General features: G+C 38.3%; 2 protein-coding genes and 1 long non-coding RNA gene across 3 annotated transcripts in view; 1 reads left to right on the forward strand and 2 right to left on the reverse strand.

The window, feature by feature from the left end:
• Positions 1-13731, reverse strand: part of LOC139449372 (uncharacterized) — a 38053-nt gene extending 24322 nt beyond the window's left edge. Inside the window, exons 1-2 of the mRNA XM_071230724.1 lie at positions 13665-13731; positions 462-546 (exon numbers count right to left, since the gene is read on the reverse strand). Coding sequence (XP_071086825.1) covers positions 462-534 — 73 coding nt within the window. The 5' untranslated portion in view covers positions 535-546; positions 13665-13731. The remainder of the gene's footprint in view (positions 1-461; positions 547-13664) is intronic.
• Positions 13732-14469: 738 nt separating this feature from the next.
• On the forward strand, positions 14470-15815 carry LOC139449377 (uncharacterized). The gene is made up of 3 exons (XR_011652171.1): positions 14470-14537; positions 15064-15394; positions 15695-15815. It is a non-coding gene; the product is annotated as an uncharacterized lncRNA (long non-coding RNA).
• Positions 15816-17052: 1237 nt separating this feature from the next.
• LOC139449382 (nuclear apoptosis-inducing factor 1-like) lies at positions 17053-19010 on the reverse strand. The gene is made up of 3 exons (XM_071230746.1): positions 18350-19010; positions 17450-17642; positions 17053-17243 (listed from the first exon to the last, which is right to left on the reverse strand). Exons 1-3 carry the CDS (start codon positions 18759-18761, stop codon positions 17054-17056), a joined length of 795 nt encoding a protein of 264 aa, XP_071086847.1. The 5' UTR covers positions 18762-19010; the 3' UTR covers position 17053.
• Positions 19011-20486: the final 1476 nt, after the last annotated feature.

A 20486-nucleotide genomic window follows, 5' to 3' on the forward strand; every position in this document is an offset into this window, starting at 1 on the left:
CATGAACTAGGTCGTGGACGCTTATTACAAAACCATTGCAAACACCACAGATCACGACCCACGACATGTTAGCCTGGTATTTAGCCTGTTCCATTGGACTAACGTACTAACTAATGTACTAAAGCCATTAAAATTAAGCTGAAGTATGTACGATTGTAAGCGTGATTTTCTTTAACGCCATGTTCAAGCTACATGACAGCGGCTAGTACATAATCGAGACTGGGTCACACAAATAAGTGGTCGATATTATGAGCAACATCCCTCGCTGTCGAGTTACATGCTTCAACCAAGTCACCCACGCAATGAAGTCGTCTTCTATCCTGGAAAATACCCCGGGATAAGTAAGCAATAATTATATAAACACTGTCAATTATATCTTGACATAATATGAAAGGGGTATAATAGTGAACTAAAACATATGACTGGTATTTAATTTATTTGCAATCGATATGCATACATACCTAGTATCGATGACATCATGTTTTCACAATCGATAATACTAAAGCTAATGCAAAAGAATAGCCAGACTTCCATGATTCCATGAACCTGAAACAAAAATGCTTCATTTTAATAAACAGCTGGTACTATGCAGACGAGTGGCTGAAAAGTTCTGAGCCTAACGATGAAGGAGGTAAAGTACACGCTTAACAGTCTGCATGTATACGTATTAAGTATAATTCTGCCCATGGCCAGAGGCTCAGCACACGTCACATAGCCGATACAGTGGGCATCCCACAGAAGAGAGTTGGGAACATTTTAAGGAATGAATAGGGAATGACAAAGGTTTCAGCATGCTGGGTTCCATTGCTTCTGATCGGAGACGCTCCAGGTTCATTCATATCCCGTTATGAAGCAGACCAGGCTATTTTGTTGTGTTATTTGTAACCATGGATTATAATTAGTCTTGGGTTCATAACTCCCAGCCAGAGAACAAACAATAGTCAAAGCAGTGGAAAGTCTCCTCCGAAAAAGAAGGCAAAGTCTGATCCATATGCTGGCAAGGTGGCATCGGTTTTCTGGGATTCCTTCTGGTGAACTACCCCTCGAAAGGACAGGAATTTCACGAAAATGTCACGAAAACACATTAAAAGTGGCATGTTCGATCAAGACAAAGCACATGTGCACCAATTGCTGCAATGCATAAATGTGGCTTGGAACACCTGGAACATCTTCCGAATTCCCCAAATTAGGCACCCGCAGATTTCCAACTCTTCCCAAACTTGAAGAAAATACTCTCTGGCTAGCATTATGCAAATGATAATGAAGTAATTTCTTCTCTGGAGGACTTTTTTCATCACCAGGAGGAAGCCTTCAACACCAGTCGAATCCCGGCACCCCAGCATCGTTAGCAGAAGTGTGTGGACCTCGGAGTGGATTATGTGGACAAATACTATGCAACAAACACTATCAACACCGACCATCATAGTTGAGTTCAGAAATGTTCAATCACCCCTCGCAGCTCACCATCACAACGTACATTCAGCATTTGAGACAAAGCTATTATGATTGATTAAATGCACAGGAATAAATATTCAAATTATGCTGACCTCATTAACATCAGTTCGAAATTCAAGTCACGCTAACACATAGGTTCGATCGACATCAGGTAATACATATAGTGATTTCGGCCTCTTGAAACTCAACCTGTAACGTGAAAGTTCACCTGCTTGTCATGCAATAACGCTTTTGTAATACTCTAAATGGCGTTTGGTTTTTGTGACAACGTGCGTCGCCGGCCGTTTGTTCAAGTGCTAACATATTAATGAGCTTTCGACGAGCCTATGGTAAATTTATATAGGTTACAAATAAATACAACATACTTGTATAATGCGAGTATCAATCTAAGAAGGTGTTGGTTTACAAATGGGTTCACGACCTCGAATTGGGTCTTTGTGAGAAAGGTCGAACAGGCCCTCGTGTTGACATATCTTCCTTCATGTCTCACTAGTCCTACCAAGACCTCAGTAGTCCAGTTATATCACGGCATGTCAGCTTAATATGGGAGGGAAGCCCGAAGTGATGCAGGTCTCAGACATTTACCACTTTGGTGAAACCCTTGAGAACAGGCATGGTGTGGCAAACCTAGATAAAATATATCGGGCAGAACCGGGATTCGAACCCAGGAACATAAGATTCTGGCGTGACCAGGGACGCAACTCTGTACGGCCAATTGCCTTGATACATCCCTCAGGAATCCCGGATCTGTGTAGGTCTCAAGCACCCCATACGTGTCGCCAAAATTGTTAAATTACACTTATGTTTTCAAACAATCTCAGTATTATACCAATTATCATATTAAAGCAAAAGTAGCATTTGAATGCAAACAATAGGAGAATATTGTCATAATAATTAATTTTATATAAATATATTATATTCCTAACGACACTCTATTCCAAAACGAACTATGATCCCTGCTTTATTGTTATATTTTATCCCCTGACCCGAAAGGGGTGTCCGACTTCAATGAAGACGTTTTCGCTGACCTCTTCTGATCCGTACAATAATTTTTAAAAATTAGCATTGTAAGGAACACAAAAATACAACAATATATTGATGCGAGTTCGAAAACCGGCATCGAACATCTTTTTTGATCATTAGTACATGGTGTACAGAACCTACAATGAGGCCATGTTTTCTCGGAAACCACTGTGCAAACAGGGATGACATTGTGAATACATCATCAAGGTGTACATATTTATATCAACTTCAAAACCCAGCATCCAGCTTATACTTCATTGAGTTAAGGATCTTGTTGGATCTCTTGGACAATACCTCCCATTTCTCGGTGTCAACGCGTCGTAAACCACCTCTCGTAACGGTCCAGTGACCGTAGCGCCCCCTACTCATCTCTGTCAAGCGGTAGGCCTCTCGGCTTCAGATCTTTGTGTTAATGATTGATCGCTACAAGCCATCGCTCGAGAATTTGTTATCTGTATAATTCTCAAGCATTTTAATCTTATGCTCTTGTCATGTGTCAATTTGATAAATGCTGTCTCCAATGTGTGTACAAGCAAATTCATGTGGAAGGTGTTTTAGTAAATTTGATTTTCACGCAGGAGCGAGATTATCTTGTTCTACATAGATATTTCTCATGTATTTAAAGTCATTTTGCCAGATTATAATTACTAATTGTTCATATCTTGCTTTCAATGCTTAATAGCACCTTCGGGTAGCTTATGTTCAGCCCCTTATTTTGATACCTTATTTCAATATTGGTTCAGTACTTAACTTGCTATTCGTGTTTTCGCGACTTTATTAATAAAAAAACACAATTCTGTTAGGTCACGAGATTCTTCTACTTCCTTCGACCAACCTCGAAACTACTTGTGAACCATACAATAGAGAATTATAATTATTTTCATTTCTGCATAGGACCTGTCATCGAGTGTGACTACTGGAGCCTGACTGGGGATAATCCATTTTTTCCTTTCAATCAACTGTTTTTCATTATTATTATTTTCTTCATACTTGATTATTCCCCGACAAAGATCTCCCCGTGACTAGCTGGTCTTACGTTATAATGTATGGGGCAACAGCTCACGAAAGTAAGAATTAATTGATATTCATTTTTTATGTCAAGAATCAATGTCGGTGAACTAAACTAATGACAAACTAATGACAACCTGTAATGCGTCACAATATGTTTTATTTATACTGTAAACATTGATTTCCGAAGAGTACTACTGTACGAAAAAGCAACAGCTACCATGGTTATATGGTTAATCACGAGGAACAACTTGGTATATCTCACACATCATACTGACACACGGGTAGAAAGATCGATGTCACAAACGCTGACTGATTAAACGTCTTACGTTGTATTTTCAAAACATAATTTATTTAACAATCACGGTTACACTACTGATTGAAAATTACGTTCGATAGCGTTTGCTTGTTTACTGCGTTACGCCACAGTGAGCAATACTAGGGCCTGTGAATAATGAATGATGATAATAATGAGCGACATCACAGGGGGAGGAACTCCCGACTTTTTGCCTCGTATCAGCATCGATTGTGGAACGAGCCTCACACGGAATCTTCACGCAGGGCTATAGCAGTAAAGGAAAATATATTATTTCGGGGACTTTGAGACAGGCTACTCTGCACACTCCTCACAGCGTTGCTTATACGTTCTTGGAAACACCCACGCGGTTGAGATTGTATGACAGTGAAACTATAGATAGAACTGTCATCGGCATAGTTTGACCAGAATTTATTGAGAATTTATTAAGTCATAGACCAAGAGATAAGTTTGTTCAACAAACACTACTTAACTAACCATTCAATATTCCGTCAGAGCTATTTTCAGAAACTCTGCTTGACCCTATTGTTATCAGTGACGATTGTAATTGTTATGAGTCGAGTGTTGTCGACTACAGCAGTGGCCACTAGGGGCCTGTTGTTTCGCAAACGAGCTGCATTTATACATAAAAATATCCTTGGTAAGAGTGGTTCTGATTTATAGAAATGGTGACTATGTTAAGTTAAATGAATTGATTCAATCAACTGATTGGATGTGCTTGTCAATAGCTGCGAGTCCATTGATGTAATAGATGATATTTTTCTGTCCACATTTAAAAACTAAAAGCTTATGTATACCAAGCCGTACTGTTACATTAAGGCCAAAAGATAAACCATAGTTTGATAGTGAACTGCGTAGAGAAATAGGAATACGAGACTGAGAAAAAAGCTAGACAATGAAAGCGATTTATCTAAATATAGAAAACAAAGTAATAAAGGAAATAATTTGAAGAAAGCTGCCAAGGAAAACTTTTATCAAACCTTAGATGATTTGTTATCTACACACATCAGAGAAACTTCTGCGTCACTTGATTAAAGAATCTGGAGCCGGCTTCGGTATCCCACCTCTGGTCACTAATTATAACACAGTACCTGAACCATTTTCGGGTTTTAGATAAAGCTGAAGCTCTCCACGATTATGTTACGTCAGTTTCCAATGTTGATGATGAAGGCGCCACCATTTGTTAAACTATGTGATCATGAATTGGATTATATACAGTAATAGAAAATCAAGAAATATTAGATGTCAAAAAGTCCCTATCAGTAAATAAGGAAAGCGGTCCCGGAAACCTGAATCACAGATTGCTAAAAGATATATCACCATCCACAGCCAATTATCCACGCTTGTTATTCAATTTATCTCTTGCACAAAGCACATTCCCATCACAACGGAAACTTATAAAAAGGCCTATTTCACTGTTTTCGTGTCTTGGTAAACTATTTGAATGACTTACATTTAAAAGAATGTAAAATTACTTTCCGGAGAGTAAACTACTATCCAAATATCAATCGGGATTTATGCCAAACAACTGTACTACATATTAAACTAATTGAAATCTATCAGCACATTTGTAATTCGCTTGACGATCATAAATATTGTTGTATGATATTTCGTGATAATCCTAAGGCATTCCAGGGTAGGGCACAAAGCTATATTGCATAAACTTCAACAAAATGGTATTACTGGTAAATTATTAGCTTGGTGTCGTAGTTATTCGTCAGCTCGTTGCCAAAGAATATTTATTAATGGTAGTTTATCACGTAAAACATACACAAAAGCAGAGGTCCCACAGGGATCTGTACTGGGGCCGTTCCTATTTCTAGTTTTCATAGATGATATTACTGACCAGCTTCAAAATATTGCTAGGTTATTCGCCGATGATACATATGTAAGAACTTCATCTACTGATATGGTTTGAAATTAAGAAAGACTAAATGAAGACCTTCTCATCCTTCATCGGTGGGCAAGTACATGGTTTGTAAATTTTAATCGAACTAAGACAAAATACATGCTTGTTAGTCACAAACAGGTACAGGGTTATCCAACTATTTATTATGCTAGCAGTGTCACGGGACGTGTAGAAACTCACAAACACCTGGGTGTCACTTTATCTCAAGATATTTAGTGGACCGCAGGTTTCAATTATTGTTAGGTCAACGACAAAACTAGTTTCACCTATGCATCGACTAAAATATAGATTCTAATTAAATAGATACAATCTGTCAAAAATATAAGTGGAATACTCATCTGAGGTATGGGTCAGACGTTCTGCCTATAACGAAAATAAACTTGAATAAATACAGCTTGATGCTGCCAGAATCGTTACAGGTTTGATCACATTTGCCTCGAGAGAGAGTTTACATTTAGAAACGGACTGGCTACGACTGAAAGAGAGACGAATTCCTTTACAAAATTACGACAGTGCACAAGATAATAATGAACGAATATCCCTCATATCTACAGGATTTCACACGCAACAATAGATCAGCTGCTTCAAATTATAACCTACGTAACAAACAGAATATGACTGTACCTTTTGCCAGAACAAGTACGCTTCAAAAATTAATTATTATAGACCCATTAATACAGTGGAATTCTCAAAATGAAAACGTTAAAAATAGTATTTCTGTAGCTGAATTTAAAACAAAAAAATGTCCAAATGTTATTAAATCTCCACATTATTTCAGCTATGGAAAGCGTGAGATTAATAGTATACACTCAAGACTGAGAGATAGATGTACAAATCTAAATGGTGATTTATTTAGGGTCAATTTGAGTCTTTATTTCTTGCCCTTGCGTTTCCCCATGCGAAAATGCTTTTCACTATTTTCTTGAATGTATAAAATATACTTTCATAAGACATTCCTTGTTTATCAACATTATGAAGATAAGAGCTTAGCCCAATTTAGAAACAATTCTAAGTAGTGACAAAAATCTATCCGTAGAACAAAATTCATTTTTGAAATATGTCCATTAATGTATAATGGAGATTTTAAATTTATCTTAATGTAACACGAATTATCTGTCACGAGCTACTTCTAAATTCCAAAATGTATCTTGTTTTACGAGTGATTTGCACGTTTGATATATGCTTGTTTCAGTACAAATAGTCTAAGGTTTTTTTCTATCAGTTTTGGTATTCGTTATGACTTTGATGTTTGATGTAAAACAGTTGTATTCCATATAACTGTCACAGCTAAGTAATATTCAAAAGCTCCCGCTCTTTACATAAATTCAAAATGTCTACCATTATATTACCTACTGTCGCATTAGAAATACATTAAATATCTTTAAAAAATGCACCATAAATATAAATGTATGTCATGTATATACACTCTTCAAAAATCGAAACGCACAGATAGATTTTTAGTAATAACATTGTACCTAATAAAGTCGATATATTTGATTTAATATCATAGATACAAATATGAAATTTTGGAGCTCGAAAGTCACATGTTGTCGTTGAGCAAAGGCATTGAAAACTGTTTATTTTCAGGTCACATAAGGCCACAAGATTGCGCTGAACTCAGTATCTCGTGTGACCGCCCCGGGCAGCAATAACGGCTCTGCTTCTCCTCGGCACTGACTGGATAAGTGTCCAAGGTAATTTTAACGACGTTATCGACGGTAATTGTTGTGCTGCGTAATCGGAAGGTAGAAATTCGTGTACTTCTTCACCTGAACTACGGCAATCCCCTCGTTCTTGGTGCTGACAGTCTGGGATGTGCGAGAGGTACAATGTCAGTACCTATTACTCCAACAAGCACAAAGAATGATCTTCGTTTAACAGCTTTTATTCCCATTTTGTGTTGCCGGTCAGCCCACTCTATTTGTCACTTAAATACGAGACTTCGCCCGCAAAGAGTCAGTCTCAGTCGAAATGCTGGTGCCTAAGTTTGGTTTCTCGTTCGAAAGATCGTGACAACCAGCCGAGAGCGGAGCACCAGTCCAGATGATATAGTCTCCCCAGCTGCTCTCTCATCTGGGGGCTTTTGCCCCTTTTTAAACCGGAACCTACGTCACAGTTCTGCTCATTTTTCCATGTATCATTGGTCAGCCACCATTCCCCCCTCCACTAGATTATTCTAACCCACTCTTGTATAATAACAAGATACTTATTAGGACTTGTTGTAATGTGAACTCCTCGACTCAGGGAATCTGAACTATCCCCCAAAATCCAGAATAGGTCTTCAGCAACCCATGCTTGCCGTAAAAGGTGGCTATGCTTGTCGTAAGAGGCGACTAACGGGATCCTGGTGGTCAGGGTAGCTGACTTGGTTCATGCATGTCACCGCATCCCAATTGCTTATTTCGATGGTCATGGTGTCAATCACTGGATTGTCTGGTTCAGACTCGATTATTTACAGACCGCCGTCATATAGCTGGGATACTGCTGAGTACGTCGTTAAACAACAAACAAACAAACAAAACCTCCCTTTTTATGCTAAGTTCCATCTCCATCTGGTAGTGTAATGTCTGTTCTTTCTGCTATGACATGTGCTGATTTGATTCCTTGATTGTATAATTCAGAAATAATCATTCTTTTTTCCAAAAGTACCATTTCCACAGTGGTCTCGTTTCCCGGCTGTTTACTTGTCAAGCTCCTTCCCAGCGCGTGACACCTTCGTTACACTCTCGGTAACATCGCTGCCACCAGTGTGTCCGCGGCCATTACAAGAATCTTGAAATTTGTCCTCTGACACCCAATGAAGTCACGTTCATACTTTTGTTTATGTGTTTGGGAATGCCATCATTCATAGTCCATCATCATTCATGCCATAGTTCATTTTGAAAAAGTTAACGACTGACCATGTTTTTCAGATGAATTTACCTTGTTGTTTGCATAATCAGATTGGTTCGAGTTTGCAGACTAACGGAAAATCAACCAACTTCTCCCTTACATTCTTACTCTATCAATTACATGATAGTTTTTAAGAAATAGAAATTCAAATTGACAAACAAAGACAGTAATTCAGCAGGGGTAAGTGTATTCGGCGTCACGACAGTCATTACTTGTTTGTAAACGTAACGGTCAATCGGCTGGGAGTGCAAGTCCAAGCATGGTTGTGGTCATCTATCACTGTGGGGAGTTTTGACCGGTGGCAGCGATAGTAAAGAGAGCTCCGCGAACGGGATATCGCTGTGGGAAGCTTGCTGGCTTGTTAACCAAGGGAAACAACTCTGGTCATACTTTACAAATATGACGTGCACTCGTCTTCCTTGAATCAAAGTTGGAATAGGTTTCCACGTACACCTTTCGCATATTGAATATTGATTGCCAAAATGGGATGACAATTCTCAATACTTTCTGGTCAAACTATATGTCCACCGTATGTGCACGTTTTCTGGGTCGTGGTGGGTTGATCTTTTATCAAAGATTTGAAAACAATTTATAAAAAAAAAACTGTTAAGGCAAAATGGAGTTTTCAGACTCGGTGGTAATAGAAAGAAGTTTATGAAATAAGATTCTGTATTCTGTCGGCGGATCCGTAAACCAATTGATAAAAAGCGCCATTCGGATGATCTAAAAGGGCGAATATTTGCCTGAGGTTGCGCCTCAGATGAACCGAATATAGGAACGTTCACATCACTCTAAATATACATCCCAATAGCGTGGATCGATGCTCATGGTGTCAATCACTGGATTGTCTAGTCCAGACTCGAATATTTACAGACCGCCGTCATATAGTTGGAATATTGCTGAGTGCGGCGTTAAACAACAAAGAAAGAAAGAAACAATCAATATTATCATGGTCTTATTATCGGCTTAGCGCTTGTATCGAACTACTGAAATCTCGATATATTTCGATTGTCACCGGGAGGAGTTGAGACATTCGTCGTATTAAGGAGGGAAACAGAAATTGGACAAAAACTCTAACACGCACGGCGTTAAATTCACGTGAAAAAATATATCAATTTGTTGGGTCTATCTTTTTTATTGAAAAAAGGTAGGTCTCTTTAATTGTCTCTTTAGCGCCGCAGTCAACAATATTCCAGGAATATCACGGAGAACTGTGAGTAAATTACCCTGTTTGTTTTTTAACGCCGCACTCCGCAATATTCCAGCTATGTGACGGTGGTTTGTAAATCTGGACCGGACAATCCAGTGATTGCCATGAACATCGATCTTCTCAACTGGGATACGATGATATGCAAGCCATCGATTCTGACTCCGTAAGTGGCCGACAAGCATGGATTGCTGAAGACCAATTCTTATCCGGATCGCCTCGGGTCTATTTGACTCTGGACCAGGCAGGTGATGGAGAAGACACATCGTCTCACGGGTAAGATGACACGCAGGTCACGGAACGTGACTCCTCGATCCATTTTGGTCTCCTCTTACGACAACCAGTAGGTTGTGATTATTGTAACCAGCCATAGAAAATGGGACTAGTCCTGTTGTCCCTGCCCAATAGTTAAGGTATCATAGGGAAAAGTAAAAATAAACCATTTTTAAGGGGTTTGACGTATGTTTTCATTATAAGGACGAGTAGACAAACCATTATCAGTTTCTATCACTGGTAAAAAAAAATCCCATGTGTTTTTTTCTTTCAGTCAATCTTGCAGGCTACCATTTAGCCATGATAAAGGATGACCTTCCTTTTGTTTTATAACAAGATATAACAAGAGTTAGTAGATGACATGTCCCCCAAGGGGCTCATAAAATGTCAGAGAGAAAACTTTCCAAGCACAGCACACAGGTTTTTTATTTTGTCACATAATACATAATATGATAATATATACATGTACTGTATGTCAACGGGGACACTATATATACATGGAAATCACCAAGAAAGTAGAAGTGTTATAGAAAGACTTACAAAATAAGTTATTCCCTCAAAGCAAAGACAGGTTGTCGTCTGCTTTGATGTTTTTTTCAGTTCGACTGAAAACAATAGTGTCACAGTATTGTAGTCAACAGCTGTTACCTGTTAACAATGGCGTCGACTGCAATTAAACAAAATTTGATGTCAGCACTGATGCTAATACAGTCCTCTTCATAAATACTGAAGACTACAAAATAATGTTCAATTCTATACATCTGGGCCCGTTCTACAAAGTGATCTTAGTGCTACGATTGTCGTAAGTTGTGTAAAATCATGAGAGATACAACAACGTTATGGGCGCTTTGTGTTAAGGGCCACAGAGCTGAAACTGCAGTTTGGGAGAATTTAAAGGTATTGCCGAAGTGTCAAGGTCAAATCAGGGTCAAAACTTAAAATATGCACCATTACCAGTTAAACATATATTAACTGTACATACATCTTGAACAGAATTGGTTAAGTAATGCTTTTAGTATGAAGCCTTATAGACAATCGGATTCGAACTTCCAATTCTTCAATTGAACTTCTATTCAAATTAAAAAATCCTCATTTGTGGGATTCATTGATCCAGCGTTTTCAGAAGAAAAATCAATAAATTAATAATTTCCATCTAGCCTTTTCAGATATGGTAAAGAATTCATAAATTCAAACTAACACAAAGCACAGATACTTATGATGATCCACATGTGTGGAAACAATTTTGGAAAATATATTAGCTATACAAAACCAGTCATCAAAATTCCATCATGTTTCCATGAAAACAGCAAAAGAGAAAACTTTCAGAATCTTATAAAAGATAAAAAACAATCATATTGGTTAATGTAGCAAATTTGCTGAAGCTAAGATACATAATATTGTAAATATGGATCATACAAAAACTCTACCCAAAATTTATGTTTCACCATGATTCCATGGAAAAGGCAAAAATGAAAAGAATCTTCAAACTAGCAAAAGGCACAAGTACTCATTGTGGTAAATGTGTGTAGAAAGCTTGATGAAGCTAGGATGCATGGTTAAAAAGATATGGGCCGTACAAAACACCCACCCTAAAAGTTCAAGTTTCTTAATGTGTCCATGGAAACGGCAAAAATTTAAAAAATCAGAATCTTCAAACTAGCGAAAGACACAAGTACTCATTGTGGTAAATGTGTGTAGCAAGTTTGGTGAAGCTAGTGTGCATGGTTAAAAAGTTATGAGTCGTACAAAAGCTCGGACGGAAGGACGGTCGGACGGACCGCTTTATACCCCAATTTACTTCGTAAACGGGGGTATAATTAAATAGTCCTTGAAACTTCCCGAAAAAATATGCCTCAGACTGTTGGAAAAAATAAACTGCCCGCCGCAAAAATTACTTTGTCGCAAGGTGATTTTTTCAGGCTCACAGTATTGATTAAGAATTTTGAAGCTGTAACTGAAACAATATCTAATCTCCATACAAAGTCCTTTCAGTCAGATAAGCCAAAAAAAACACATCAGCTCATGATAAATTAGCATTTGCCATATGAAAGCATCAGAGATAACGTTAAGTTAACGAAGTTCATGTAACTAACAAACACTTCCACTCTACACAGCAGATAGAATTAGAACATGCTTAATAAGTACAAAACTGCCAACAAGACATGAACCTCTGTAATACCAGTGAGTGAGTGAGTTAGTGAGTTGGGTTTAACGCCGCTTTTAACATTATTCCAGTTATATCACGGCGTGTCAGCTTAATGTGGGAGGAAAGCCCGAAGTGATTCAGGTCTCAGACGTTTACCACTTCGGTGAAACCCACGAACACGGGTATGGTGCTGACAAACCTAGAAACATAATCGGGGCGAACCGGGATTCGAACCCACAATCATAGGTTTCTGGCGTGCCCAAGGGACGCAACTCTGCACAGCGAATAGCGGCGCCTTAGACGACTGGGCCACCCGTGCCCCCTGTAATACCAGAGACAACAAACGATCATGAATAAATATCTGAACATATTAACCTGTACTTCTTTTCCAATGTATTTTTTCCGTCGTTTCATTACAAAACTGTTGCTATTTCATTGAGAACAGTTATTTTATGGACCAAATCGTAAGAAGACACATTTCTCACTTTTAGTTTTAGAAAAAATATAATTGATCACACATGAACAGAACGATATTGACGACAGGCTATTAGCACTTATGCATTATTGCCTACAATTCATGCATGGAAACAAAGAGGTAAACATCACTGGTTTTCAATTACTTCAAATCATGCGTGGGTTGATAATATGATTTGACGTGGTTCTATGACTTATCGGAATAAGTTAACATGTTTATTGATAATAACTTATTTCAGAACTCGTTTGAATAAATTATGCATGTAATTTCAACGTGTGAGAGACAATCAATATATTGAACAGAAACGAACAGAGAAGCAATGTTCTGTGTATGTGGAAAATACTTTTTTTAAACTTTTATTATTAAAGAAATAAAGGATTAGTTGGAGTTGTCAGCGTACAATGAAACACTGCAGGGAGAATAAGTGCGTGAGTGAGTATGGTTTTACGCCGCTTTTAGCAACATTCCAGCAATATCATGGCGGGGGACACCAGAAATGGGGTCACACGTCATTGTACCCATGACGTCGCTATAAAAGTGCAATAATATTGGACGCGACGTTAAACCCAATTTCACCTCATTGTATCCATGTCGGGAATCGAGCCCGGGTCTTCAGCGTGACGAGCGAACGCTTTAACCACTAGGCTACCCGACCACCCACAATTGCATTGAACCGAACATTGAACAATCTAACTATTTTTTTTCACTTGATTTTTTAGTAATGTTCGAAAACACATTTAAAAGAATGTACTTTTTCACATACAAAGTTTGATTTCTAAAGTGCCTCAAATCATTAAAGATAATATTGAATAAATTTGTTATTATGGACAAACGGTTTGGGGGAAGGGTTGAGAGGTAATGTTTGTGGAATGATAGTTCCAGAACATGTATACATCCCTTAAAACTATCTATAAATGAAATAGATCTCGATCGAATAAGGACAATATGTGGTGGTCTTACCTTCTCAGGTGAACCTGGTCGTGTGGGGAAGAAGATGAAACGTCAAGACCAGTGTGGTAGACCACCTATAGCCAGCTTAATGAAGCGTTTCGATTAAGCATTTCTCTTTCGCTATCACTCATATATGTATTGCTTGGTGGAGTAAATCCTTCATTACTACAAGTTCATTGATTCCCTTACTACATGACGTAGTTACATACGTTGTCTAATTGGCCATTAATTCCGTACCTCAATTTATCTTATCAATAATGTCAGATTGGTTTCAATTAGTATCGCAGCAAATGTTCAGGTAATCAAGAACCTTTTCAGCAACTGAATTAGATGTTTAGACAAATTAGACTCGGCCCAAACAAAATTCTTAGTATAAAATCGTTTCTGTCGTCACCATGTCAGGTAACTGCGTGAGTGCATCACAAAAGTCAGACTTACCTGGCGGCCTGGGTCTGCAGTACGCTACTGCACATTACTTGTGCTGAGACAAAGATCAGGACCCGGTTGTATCAAACTTTAATGATGCATTAACGTGTCATTAAACCTTCATTAACTAATGTATCATTAAATCCAGTTGTACTAACGTTTTAATGACGTCGTGGTGTCATTAGCGCGTCATTAACTTAATGAAGGTTCTGGGGCATCATTAGTGTGTCATTAACAACAAACATGGCCGCGAACATATTGTTTGAACGCTTAGGACGCACAAGGAAAGACCGTGTTTTCAGAAAACGAACTCAACACCTCGAATCCATGAGCGATGAAGAAGTAAGGGCACGCTACCGTTTTGGGAAGGCAAGCATCAGATATGTCTGCGATCTTGTGAGAGATGAATTACAGCCCAAATCTGCAAGATCGCACGCACTAAGTGTTGAACTACAGGTAAATGTCGTCAATAGAAACTCAGCTAGTTTGAAAAAAACATATTATTATAGCGCCACATTTATAGCGGCAATCTTTACAATGAATGAAAAGCACTTCTACGTGGGTCAGCTCACTGGTCTGTGTTGGTAAAGTCTTATGTGCAGCCTAATGATACCAACCTTGTAAATATATTTCACAATAGAAAGTAATGTAAATTCATGGATCCCTTTCACTTCACTCCAGAAAGATACGTTTTCAACTTGGCGTTGTCAGCCATGATCAATTTCATAAGGGGGAGTTACTCTAATGACTTAAACTAAATGTGTCGTGCACACTGAAGAGAACAGTTTTGCGTGTTCGATTCCGGCCAAAAGAACCTTTTGATTAATTAAAGCATGCACATCTTATATCAATAATTAACACTTTACTTAGTGAGACATAATGAAAACGCAGCCAAATAAATAACAAAGTGGATATAAGTATTATGGAAATATTTGAAAATTTGTCAAACCTATCATTAGCCTCTGTATAATCATTTTATCAGGTTCTGGTAGCCCTACGTTTCTTTGCAAGTGGAAGTTTCCTACAAATCACTGGCGACACAATAGGGATAGACAAATCAACAGCCTCACGAGTTGTGAGGAAAGTTTCCCTTGCCATTGCGTCTCTTGTGCCCAAGTTTATTACCTGGCCGTCCGAGAGGGATATAGGCGACATTAGAAAGGAATTCTACAATATATCTCGATTTCCTGGAGTGATCGGATGTATCGATGGGACACATGTACGGATACAGGGACCATCAGACAGCGAACCTGCCTTTGTCAATAGGAAAGGCTACCATTCGATCAACGTTCAAGCAGTGTGTGACAGCCAAGGTGTGTTAAATAATTTTTTTATAATAACAAATCAAATGTCACTGTTAAACCTGTGCATGGAGCATAAACGTCCTCCCTTCAAAGTCACAAGGACAATATGTTTACGACCCTGACACCATTCACGTTGTTAAACGAAATAGCTATCAGACAAATCTTTATAGAATGATATGATTTCAGCATTTGTTGTTTAACGCCGCGATCAGCAATGTTTCAGCTATATTGCAGTGGCTGCATTATGAACCAAGTTCGATGGTAATATTGACTTATATTAACATTGACCACATTTGTCTCGTTCTGTAGGTAAATTTACTAACTTAGTGGCGAGATGGCCAGGCAGTACGCATGACAGCCACGTGTTCAAGATGAGTAACGTGCGGCAACACCTGGTAACACACCATACGACTCTACAAGACGGCGTTATTCTCGGTGACAGTGGATACGCATGTCGTCCGTATTTGATGAATCCGTATCTAAAGCCATCTAGCCCCGAGCAAGAACGATTCAACTCTTCCCATAAAAGAACAAGGTCAACCATAGAAAGAGCATTTGGGTGGCTCAAACGGCGTTTCCATGTTCTGCACGGTGAAATCAGGATGAGCCCAGAGAGAGTTTGTACCATCATTGGTTAGTTTACTAAGATAATAATATACACTGTAACTATGAAATACATTTGAAGATAACCGATATATAAGTGCTAACACCAGTGGGAAACACTCATTCATATAACATAAAAATCGAATGATAACAATACTGTAGACCCTTTAAACAATCATACTATATTTCACAGGTGCTTGTGCTGTGTTGCATAATCTGGCGATAATTCTTCGTGAACCCATGCTGGATGTTGATGGAGAGGACGACAGTAACATTGAAGGGCAATATACAGGTCCCGAAGATGGACGGGGCATCCGTGATTATATCACAAGGCACTATTTCACTAACTGAAATGATCAAACTGTCTCTGCTTTAATACAACTATACAGAAGAATGCAGAGATACCATCTGTCGTCACTGAAGAAAATAGTTGACAGTGTTCGCAGTATGTATTTGCCAATGCGTGCAAATATAATTTTTACAAATATTTAACCAAAATCTTTTGCGTGCACTTTTGTCTTTTCGTGTTGAATCAAAGGGATATAGTTTCCGAGCTTTGTTTAACTAAAATTTAGATTACTGCGTAAATATTGTCCAGTGTACACAGTGCACATTTCCCTTCAGAAAAATACACCTAAACGCTACACGGATACAATGAGTTTGAATTTGTTGCACAACGCCAAGACTTCACGGTGAGCATGTGAGGTTCTTTGTGTATCTTTAGCAATGAGTCTATCACATTAATTTTATTGAATATGGTTTACATAAATTTCGTCGAAATCATGTATTAACTGATCGGCTTATCTCATCAACTCATCGTTATTGACAGCTACATACGTAAAAAGCACCCAGCAATCTACCGAAGTGATACGTGTTTGGTTACTTGTATGTAGTATAAAGTAGAAGATGGATAACAATTTATTAGAATTGACATTGTTAGTTATCTCCCGTTCGTTCAACTGAAGCTATACAATATACAACACAACACTATGTAGCACACTATCAAACTAATTGTATATTTTGTAATGAACTCTTAGTAACATTTCAAACATGAGGATGTCGTTTTCATTCATGGTGCATCAAGCTATCCAACTCCAATCGGAGCTTCTTGTTCATGAGCTCAAAGTAAATGGTTTGCTGAATGACTTTCTTTTTCTGCTCAAGCAAAACCTCATACTGCAGTCTGGTGATGTGTTCCTGTTTGACCTTTCTCTTGGTGACACGATTTGATTTCCCCCCAGTCTGGACCAAAGGCCTGAAAAAATACATTGTTTTTGGATCATGCGAGTCTCCGTGTGTATATACAGTGAATGTTACGCTATATACGCGTGTGTTAAAGGCCAAAATTAGTATGAGTGTTTCAATCTAAGGGATGGGCGAGTAGAGAAAAGGACTTGGCACTACATGTTTGTTAGCATTGCTGCAAGAAGTAAGATTCCAGTATTAATTAACAGGACATACTCTTCGATGGTACTAATGTCGTCATGTAATGCAGATGCGTCGACAGACAGTTCTCCTTCTGGGTAGATCTGTGTGCTGGAACAACTGGGCACAGACGCTTCCTGAGTAGGGACATCGCAAACATTTTCTTCTAAAGCCCGTGCTAACAGGTGTAATGTCGAAGGAGAGCCAATTACATCGGCGACTTCCGTACCTGCACACACATAAAGTTTTTTGCACACTCATTGAACATCAGTTAATAATATAATTAATATTTTTACACTGTTAAAACGGGAGAGGTACGGCACCAGGGTTATTATCATTTCTTTTATTACCAAAGGAAATGATATATTAGAATTGTATGATATATTTGTGTGATGACACGGCCTATTTTATGTCTGCAGCCACCTTCAGAAAAATGACTGCTATAATGTGAAATATTTTTTCAACCAATTTTCGTTGTCATAAGAAAATTCTCTCATGAAAAGTATAAATGCTTCACATAAAATTTGCATTTAGAGACGAAGAATGTCAAGATTTGAACTTAACATCGAAAGACACAACATGAACTTCTTGGTTTGGAATAGGGGTAATGAGAGTTGCCCCCCCTTCTCTTTCCACAATGGCTGCCTGTCGGAGAACGGATGAGAAATACCATTACAAATGTAAATATGCACTGTGTATTTTATCACACGCGGCAATTTAATTGAAAGTGTTGTCAAAAAGGTTGGTTAAATGTTCTTTTTTCATTTCCTTTTGATTAATGATCATCAAATCATGTGCAATACCCGATTCCCCATAACCTTGTTCAACGTGTATGAACAGCTGATTAGGCTACTAGTTCGTTGTATCATGTAAAGTACTTTTTTAACACTTACAACAGTTTGTGTATCGATATTTTATTGAATGCAGGCGACATACCCATTTGCATCACTAGATCGTCCGATTCGATGCCCGTGAGTCCAGTGAAACTGGGACACTCCTTGTAAATGTCCACTATCTTTTCACTCGTCGTGGAAAGTGGGGCAACACAGGGCCCTCCCCCGGTCTTCCTCATGTCCAGCTGTCTGTTACTGAATTCCCTTTTGGCCGTCTGGTGCATGTTCGTCCATTTTGTTTTTATTTCTTTTGTTGAACGCTGACAAACACCGAGAGCGTTAACTTTGGAAGTAATGTCTGCCCAAATAGCCTTCTTTCTTTCGTGGGTGACGGTGCTACACAACTTACTGTTAAGTATGGAGATGTGTTTCTCCACCAACTCGGCAATAAGCTGAATTTCGGAGCTGTCGAAATTCTTGTTTCTATTCCTAGGTTTAGGTGGATACGATGCCATTTTGACAGACGACCGGAAGTAACGCGTACGTGTTTACATCAAGGAATTGTGGGAAATATTTAGGGGAAACACCGAATTTAATGACAGGTTAATGAAGACACTTACATTAAGGCATCATTAGATAATGATATGCTAATAAACGTTTGATACAACCGATTTTAATGATGCCATTAACTAATGGTGCATTAAGCATTTAATGTATCATTAGGGTTTAATGTAGCCATTAGTTAATGAGGCTTTGATACAACCGGGTCCAGAAGAACAAGGCTTCTATCAATATATTTTTATGCCATGTTAATAGTGTTTTCCTTCTAGTTTGTTCAAGCAAATTTTATAGCTACAAAACGATGCTGTTAACCAAACAAGATTTAACTTTTTACCCCTTTCAATTAGATTACAATAAAATAAAAGTAAATGCATGTTTAGTGAAAATCCTGAATGCAAAATAGGATGTGAAGATATAGCTATATGAAAGGTACGATGTAAACTTTTAAAAGACATGTTGACGATGTTGACAAACAATGTTATTCCACAGCCACGTACTTCTTTTGTTTTGATTAGACATCCGCATCTTGTGCCATTACCTGTGTACTGCAGATTATATCTTAATCACTTTGGTGTGCCTTTTTATCAATGAAGTTTAACAACTGTCAATGTTTTGACAATCTTCAAAGTTTTTTCTGCTTCTTTGGCGGCTTGTTTGAAAGACTTCTTTGGCTTTTTGTCCTTCCCAACCTTTGAGTCAAATGAACCAGCAGTAAGCGGTGGGCTGAAACGTTCATCTATGACTGGATCAGATGATATAACATCAGTCTTGGTACTCTTCACAGAATCATCACAATCGGCAGCATCTAGTGAACTATCTTCATCATCATCGTCATAATCCATTAAATCTGAGAGACAGATGTGTCCTTGCCATATGATTGGGCACTGTCTTCAGAGTCAGATGAACCACCCGTAAAAGGTGAGTCTGAACTTTCATCTATGTTTGAATCGCCTCAGACATGTATATGGCGCTCTTCACAGAATCAGCAGCATTCACTGTTTCTGTATCCTCCTCCTCCCCGATTGGATCTGATGAGAGAGATGTTGATCTCTTAACTTTATTTGTAGGCTGTAACGATAAGAACAAGTTGTTTAAGTGTTATAACCTAAACTTAGACAGTGCTAAATGAAAAATCTTTTGAAATGCTCAATGCAATAGTTTAAATTATGATACCAAGTGAGTAAAAATAGCATTCCAAAGAGTTTTCTAATGAAGTGTAAGTGAAATAGGCCGAAGAACTGAGCTATTATATGAAAAATGAGCTATCACATCAATGTATGTCTTGTCTGTCAGACAGAATATATAATTGGAGCTGCAGTCAAGGCACTTACCTGGCAGAGAGACGAGATATCCTGGATTTCTTACACACCTGTGGGTGAGAAACCCATTTGAGATAACTGGTATCAAACATATGTGTGAGATCAAATTCCAGGACCGTGATTGGCTACTCCATGGTGATGACCTGGAGTCAGATGATGACGGACTACTTTCCTGAGTGTAAGTCATTCATAAGTATCTCGTGCTTCAGTCGAATGTTCACCTACGTCTGTATTGAACAGCAAGACCGTGTAATTAATAATAAAAATAAACAAACTCGTCTTCGTCTGCGAGTTTGTTTGTTATTATTATCAGTTACATTGTCTGTTGTTATGGCAACATTATCGTTTTTTTCAGAGTGT

Source organism: Haliotis cracherodii, unplaced genomic scaffold, assembly GCF_022045235.1.
Source record: "Haliotis cracherodii isolate W230 unplaced genomic scaffold, xgHalCrac1.p SCAF_10, whole genome shotgun sequence".
Taxonomy (NCBI): Eukaryota; Metazoa; Mollusca; class Gastropoda; order Lepetellida; family Haliotidae; genus Haliotis; species Haliotis cracherodii.

Coding starts and splice junctions, on each gene's coding strand:
- LOC139449382 (XM_071230746.1), bottom strand. CDS start 18,761: ATGGCATCGTATCCACCTAAACCTAGGAATAGAAACAAGAATTTCGAC. Junction 17,643..18,349: donor CGATCTAGTGATGCAAATGG/GTATGTCGCCTG, acceptor ATGTGTGTGCAG/GTACGGAAGTCGCCGATGTA. Junction 17,244..17,449: donor GACATTAGTACCATCGAAGA/GTATGTCCTGTT, acceptor GTATTTTTTCAG/GCCTTTGGTCCAGACTGGGG.